Genomic DNA, 7,046 nt, shown 5'->3' with positions numbered 1-7,046 from the left:
ACATACCCACTCACCTCCATTCTTTTTAGGATCCAGTTTATTTATGGGGTCCAGTTAGCATCGACATTGACACTTCAGTACATACCCACTCACCTCCATTCTTTTTAGGGTCCAGTTAGCATTGACATTAACACTTCAGTACATAATCTTGAAATAATATTTAATTGCAGCAGAATATTAATGTTAACACAGACTACATATATAATATTGAATTCCAATAATATGCACATATAAGTATATACGTGAGGAGTACATTTTTATTTTTTTATTTATGGTTGGTGATGAAATCACTGACTTTCTTTTACTCATGTTTAAAATCCAAATAAATTAACTTTCTATACATACTAAGGAGAGCATTATATGGTTTTAAATAACCATCTGCAATTTTCTTTGAGTAAGAGATTGTACTTAGCTAATAATATAAAAGATTGAATATAAATTACTAATGTTATTGCCTTTCTGAATTGGTTTGCTGGAAATTTAATGAACTTGACTTATGCAATATTATTTATGATTGACCTATGTACAAGTTGCCGCTGAAATGTTATAGCCATATAAAAGTGTTATTATATTTTTGTATCATAATGCCACAATTTATCTGTGGAACAATACTGTCAACTCCAAATAAAACGCAAAATCCACAAATAAAATACGTATTTTAAGAAAAAATCTTTATTGGCGTTTTTCCATATGTCCTTAATTCCTACTTATCCATTGTTATGAAAAAAATAATACATAAATGTATGTTTACAAATATGTACCGATTATTCATTCTAGTTTAGTGTCAATGATTCCATGCATTTTTTAAAGCGATAGATTGAAACTTGGAGCAAATCAAAATGAAAAAAGTAGTTATTATAAAATTACATTAATATTACTTGGAAACAAATGTTCCAAAGACTTGTTGCTTTGTAAAGAGAGTAAAATTATTTTCGTAAATAATGACTGTGATTGCTCATAAATAAAGAAAAGTGAGGTTAGGCCGAGAATACACGACTGCCACAAGCAGTCGATATCAACAGCTATAAGCAGTGAATGCCTGTTATCAAAAAATAACACAGCAGTTCGTGTATTTCGAATATCGATTTCTTGTAGCGGTCCGTGTAATTCCAGCTTTATATATTATCGTGATTTGCTATTGTTACATACAATACATTTTATTTCCAGTTTTGATACAAAAAAACTGATTCTGACAATCAAAATACGTACAGGTTCAACTACAAGGGGTGCAGGAGATACTTGTGGTAAGTAGGGTGGAGCTCTTTTCGTTGTCCTTGGGGGCTGCTGATTGTCACGTGCGAGGGGATGGTTTCGGTTTGTGTCTTCTATTGCCAGGTGCTGCCAGGAGTTGCCAGGTGTTGCTTACCGCCGGCCGGCATCAGCCATGCTCCTGTGCAGAGCCAGAAGAGAGTTGATCATTTCAGAGTTGCGCTTCACCCCGGGCCTGGCCAGGGCTCCCAGAGGCGAGGAGCCCCAGTTCATCAGGTAGTTCTGCAGAATCCCGTACAGCTCCAAAGCTACCTGGGGATTAAAAAAAATACTTCAAAAGCATATTATTTTTTTTATTTTTTTTTTATTTATTTAACGCCCAGAGGGCTTTTACATGGTTGGTAGTATAATTTTAATTTGACAGATACTTTGAAACATAAAAAATAAGAATAAAATTACATTTGATAAAAGCTATGCAACAAGTCATACAAACACAAGAAACAAAAACAGAAAATTACAGCTATTTGTAGGTTTACATGATGTGTTTAGGAGTATTGTTGAAATAAATGTTTTAAATGATCCACAAAACTTGCCAAGTTGGTATTGAATATGTCAACATCACCCAAGTAATGATTTATAAATGATTAAAGATAAATGATTAATTATGATTTTTAATTATAACAAAGAATGGCACAAGAAATGTCTTGTGGGCGTGTTTCATGTAATAAATACAAAACTGTCATAACGAAATTCAAATGGGATGGAAATCTACGACGTTAGGCGAGTGTAAGTGAGACAGAGCGCGTGCTAAATGGAACATTTGTTTCAATTTAAATTTGTATGGAAGGATTTTTTTTTGTTTTCTTCTTTATTCTATATTTTAAAAACAAACAATTCATAGAACATACTTTTGAATGTATTTGTGCAGTCCCCTCTTACCCCGCAGTAGTAGTAGTAGTACGATTCAGTACACCACTACGCAAGCAAGAATCTCTAAACATTAATCTACGGTATTTACCTACATAATCACATAATATAATCTAAACATTCCAGACTGCAAAATGAAGTTAGGTATGCAAATTTTGCAATACTTTGTTTTAATAATCAGAAAATAGATTTCATTGGCACATCTGAGGCCTAGAAGTCGAGAGATTTTATTTTATTATATATGTAATAATAGGAACAATTGATTATCCACCTTTTTACAAAACAGTCAACCTGCTTTTAAAAATGGTAGCGAAAGTAGAAAACATCACTCAACTAAAAAGTCACTTGACTGGATGAAACAAATATTCGTTTCTCACATCCGCCTCGCAACACACCCCGAATGGGAATACCGTAGACCCACTGGCTCTGGACAGTGGGAAGCAGTTGGGGATTCTTATGCGGTATTCATCTAAAAACCTAGACAAGAGTTTTATAAAAAAAAATTATCGGCACATTAAATAATAAAACTTAAGTGTCTGGAAGATACTCGTAGATACATCATAATCAAACGAATAATTTAGTTGTTTCAATCGTTGTTCTTACCTCCCTGTCAAGGTACCTCTCAGGCAACTCAAGTGCAGGGGCGGAGCTCACTGCGGGGGCTCCCACTAACAGGGCGCTCAGACTCAGGAGACATACGGCAGCCAACATCTTCAGTGATTTCTGTTGGATTAAATAAAGAATGTTGACAATTAATAACGTTACCTTCATTTTTTTTTATTTCGTGTTACCACAAAAATATATCGTTGGACTAATTCAAAACTAACCAATAAAGTGTTGAGAAGAAGAAATTACTAGTGACTAGTGATGGCTGGGACGAGCTGAGGAAGTGACTGAAGAAATTATATTTCTGCGCCTTTATATATTATTCTTGCGAGTGACCACCCCTTTCGGGAGAGAGAGGAGACACCCCTAGTTGCTGTGTAAATATGTAGCTCTTATAATGCGTGAGGACAAGCTATAAAATTCGCGAATAAAATATATTTGTAGAAGTACCTACTTACGCATTAAATATCGTGATTCATAGTTGCAGATCAAAGTGGGGTGTCCCCCTCCTCTGCCCTTCTCTCCCGGGCAAATGGGGTTGCCTTTTGCGAGAATAATATATAAGAGCGAAGAAATATAATTTCTTCAGTCACTTCTTCAGCTCTTCCCAACCATCACTAGTCACCAGTAATACCTGGTTCTTCTCAACACTCAATTGTTTTTTTTAAATCTTGCATTAGGTAGGTACCTTTACGTACAATTAGTAATCAAGTAACGTAGGTGTGATATTTATAGTTGCGAAGAAAGTGTGTTTACCAACATGATCCATAACAAACTGGCGCAGCCGTTGCAATGTTAATAGTTTTTGTCCTCCAGCGTTTTAGGGTCATATATGACCGGGCGTCCATAATTTATGTAGGGTCATATATGACCGGGCGTCCATATTTTATGAAAGAATTTTTAACTTTTTTTCTATTATGAGGAACTACAAAATATTTTTGACGGTAGAAAGAAAAATAATAATTCTTTCCAGTTTGCCTCAATACTGGAATCCATTAATAAAAGTCTAAAAATAGCCAAAATGAATAATTCATCGCGCCGCTATCGTAACAATCAATTTAAATTATTTCTTATTTTTTATTATACGAACGAGATAAAAGTGAAGGATAAGTTTTCTTACAAATTCCCAAAACAAAATGAACTTGTTTTCGAAATATCGAATACTCTCAATTTTTCTATGATTGGAGTAAAAAAATTAAGAAAAAATGTGGTTAACGTTTTTGACAACATTTTTAAATTTTGATATTAAAATTTGATTATTTAGAAATAGTAATATTTATTTTAAATGCATACACTGGAAAGATAATTTTATCTAGCTTCTAAAATAATATTTGTTTTTACGGAAAATTTTAAAAAAAAATACAATTTATATAGCGTATTTGAAATAAACAGAAAACATTGCAAACTGAACAAATGTGATGAAAGTACTGTAGGGTTATTTACTATTCTGGTTTTCTAAACCTACAGAAATCATTAAAAAAACGGTACCTACCTATCCTTTTTATGTGTCTTTTACACAATACACAATTTATTTATTTGCCTATTTGGTTTTCTAACCCTACAGAAACCACTGAAGATGTTGGCTGCCGTATGTCTCCTGAGTCTGAGCGCCCTGTTAGTGGGAGCCCCCGTAGTGAGCTCCGCCCCCACCTCCGAGTGGCCTGAGAGGTACCTCGACAGGGAGGTAAGAACAAAACATACGGAAACCACACATCAAAAAATTCTAGCTCTTCAGAATGTAAGTGGAAAATGTCGATGTTTTTACGCTGCACGACATCGTAAGATTCCTTTACGAGTATACGATTAGTTCTTCTAAAATTTTGTATTATTATGTCTCTTCCAAGCCTCTTACGGGGCTGACAGATTACGCTAAGATATGCTGAAATAGACCAAGCCACGATGCGTATAGCGTAATGTGTCGCCTACCTTATGCACTGACCCAAAAAAAAAAAGAGATAAATTTTTAAATTTCTAATCAAGTGAAAAAAGTCAAACTTTTTAGGCAATTAATTTTGTTAGAATTTTGAAATTTTCGTACATGTGGCTTACTTTTACAGCCATTACAGCCCAATTTACACGAACTCTTTCGGCTTCTGTCAAATCTCTCATTTTAATCTCTAGAGAGAAGATACGTTGTTGGCAAGTTTCGGTTAAGGCGATGCCATACGTAGTAATTCAAAATCATGTGTTTTTGGTTTGAAAATTTGGTCGCCTAGAAATGTTTCAGATGCTTTAATTAAATACTGCGAGTAGAATACATCTTGACCTTTGAAATAATCGAGTTTTTTTTAGATAAGTCTTTTTATAAGCCCAGAAAAAAATAATGTAAAGGCCCAATGAAAACTGCTTTAAATTAAATATTTACGCCTGAACATCCACAAAATAAAATAAAAGGCACTTTTGGCCTTGTTTTTTTCTTGCATAAATCAAAACAGGCGGATGGTGTTAAGCGGGAATTTAAACCTTATCGCCATCTACGTAAGGGTTGTTATTGATAGCGGCTCAATTTAAAATATTACACGACGTAGTGCATCGCCTTAAATAAAAATCGGTCGTTAATTTTTACGCAACAATAACATATTTTTCAACGTGCATGATGTCATTATTATCTTGTATTACCCAGGTGGCAGTGGAACTATACGGAATGCTGCAGAATTACCTGATGAACGTGGCCCCCTCGCCTTTGGGAGACCTGGGCAGGCCCGGTGTGAAGCGCAACTCTGAAATGATCAACTCTCTTCTGGCTCTGCACAGGAGCATGGCCGACGCGGGCCGGCGGTAAGCAGCACCTGGCAACACCTAACCACACCCACCGACCTCCCCCATGACAACCAGCAGCTACAAAGGACAATCAGCTTTACCAACTTACCACAAACACCATCCTCTTGTAGTTGAACTACACATCGCGATGTATTTATTTTGACCAGTATCACTTTGTGTGACTTTAAGATCAACACTGGAATTAATATACAGGGTGTATCGGCAAGTAATCGACAAACTTTAACCAGCTATTCCTTAGCACATTTGGAGCAAAAAATGTTATGGGCGCTTTGCTGTCCGGTAACATTTTTTTCCATTAAAAACAAAAAATAAATAAAAAATTCACACTCCGTCACTGTCATTTGCATAGTTTCTCGTGTTCAACAGCTGTTATTAGCAAGTGTGTCAAAAAGTGTCCTCGCTCTTTCGTACACACTAAATAATAATAGTTAAAAATGAGACGAATGGTGCCGTGCCATTTCGTTGTGATTGTAAAAGCGCGTCAACGTAGGTACGTACGTACATTATTAAACGAAACTCGAACAAAATATTGCCAGACGGGTTTTCAAACTTTGACAAAGGATAAAACATTGGTGACATGTGTTGAAAATATGAATAATACATTTTTTATTAAAAGAAATGTTACCAGACAGCAAAGTGCCCATAACATTTTTTAATCCAAATGTGCCAAGGAATAGCTGGTTAAAGTTTGTCGGGTACGTGCCGATACACCCTGTATAAATATTTGTTTATAATACATAATGAAACGATAATAAATGATATTCCATGTAACCTCACTTTTTATTTGTGATCAAGTAAAGATATTATTTTTCTAAATAATTTCATGATATTGTAATATCATGAAGATATTGTAATATCATAAAGATATTGTAATATCATGAAGATATTGTAATATCATGATGTTGTAATATAATAAGATTTAAATACGCGTATACCAAGGGCGTATGTCATGGTGGTTTAGTGGGCTCAAATCCTCAGCATCGGTCTCAGTATTGCGTAGGAAAAAAAGAGACTAGTGCTCGTAGATTCCATTCCTAGAAAATAAACAATATTATTTGCACCATCTCTTTTATCAATAAGTTGTTATAGAGGTCCCAAAAAAATTATAATAAATTGCCATACTCTTGCACCCACCAGTGTCGAACCCATAAAAGGCCTTACATACCTCCCTGCGATCGGAGGCAATCGGAGCATTCGGGAAGTTCTTCAGGTCTGCTGTTTACAGTACTCTCATTACACCCATGTGGCTAAAATTACAACGATTCATCAAACAGTTCATCACCCAAATCTGTCTTTTCCTTTTTTTACATAATTGCACGCAAGAAAGTGACAGAGCCATTCCAATTTTCTGATGTTTGGAAGGTGTTGGCGTATCTTGATCGACGAGCGCTTTACTGCACGATCAGTTTCACTCAGCAGCAGGGTAAATAAGACTTTACCCCCACCACCACTCTCCTTAAATCAGGAGGTGTGTAAGTCCTTTTATTTATTTATTTATTGTTTGAAACATTTACAGAGTGTTA

At 35.2% G+C, this 7,046-nt stretch overlaps 2 protein-coding genes across 2 annotated transcripts; one reads left to right on the top strand and one right to left on the bottom strand.

Annotated features, from left to right (window-relative positions):
- Positions 1-893: 893 nt before the first annotated feature.
- Positions 894-4,257, bottom strand: LOC149421433 (pigment-dispersing hormone A peptides-like). The gene is made up of 3 exons (XM_089634389.1): positions 4,235-4,257; positions 2,740-2,859; positions 894-1,521 (listed from the first exon to the last, which is right to left on the bottom strand). The coding sequence occupies exons 2-3, from the start codon at positions 2,845-2,847 to the stop codon at positions 1,363-1,365; spliced, it is 267 nt and encodes an 88-aa protein (XP_089490515.1). The 5' UTR covers positions 2,848-2,859; positions 4,235-4,257; the 3' UTR covers positions 894-1,362.
- A 61-nt stretch (positions 4,258-4,318) lies between these two features.
- On the top strand, positions 4,319-5,695 carry LOC149421432 (pigment-dispersing hormone A peptides-like). The gene is made up of 2 exons (XM_089634710.1): positions 4,319-4,426; positions 5,366-5,695. Exons 1-2 carry the CDS (start codon positions 4,319-4,321, stop codon positions 5,522-5,524), a joined length of 267 nt encoding a protein of 88 aa, XP_089490836.1. The 3' UTR covers positions 5,525-5,695.
- The last annotated feature ends 1,351 nt before the right edge of the window (positions 5,696-7,046 follow it).

The sequence above is a fragment of the Hesperophylax consimilis genome, chromosome 8 (assembly GCF_061612785.1).
Source record: "Hesperophylax consimilis isolate HC1 chromosome 8, BYU_Hcon_1.0, whole genome shotgun sequence".
In the NCBI taxonomy this organism is placed as follows: Eukaryota; Metazoa; Arthropoda; class Insecta; order Trichoptera; family Limnephilidae; genus Hesperophylax; species Hesperophylax consimilis.
The sequence above is the reverse complement of the archived record's forward strand: the minus strand, read 5'-3'. Positions and strand labels throughout refer to the sequence as shown.

Bases quoted from the DNA above. Each gene is read 5' to 3' on its own strand.
- LOC149421432 (XM_089634710.1), top strand. From the start codon at position 4,319: ATGTTGGCTGCCGTATGTCTCCTGAGTCTGAGCGCCCTGTTAGTGGGA. The intron at 4,427-5,365 runs GTAAGAACAAAA...TGTATTACCCAG, and splicing joins AGAGGTACCTCGACAGGGAG to GTGGCAGTGGAACTATACGG.
- LOC149421433 (XM_089634389.1), bottom strand. From the start codon at position 2,847: ATGTTGGCTGCCGTATGTCTCCTGAGTCTGAGCGCCCTGTTAGTGGGA. The intron at 1,522-2,739 runs GTAAGAACAACG...TTTAATCCCCAG, and splicing joins AGAGGTACCTTGACAGGGAG to GTAGCTTTGGAGCTGTACGG.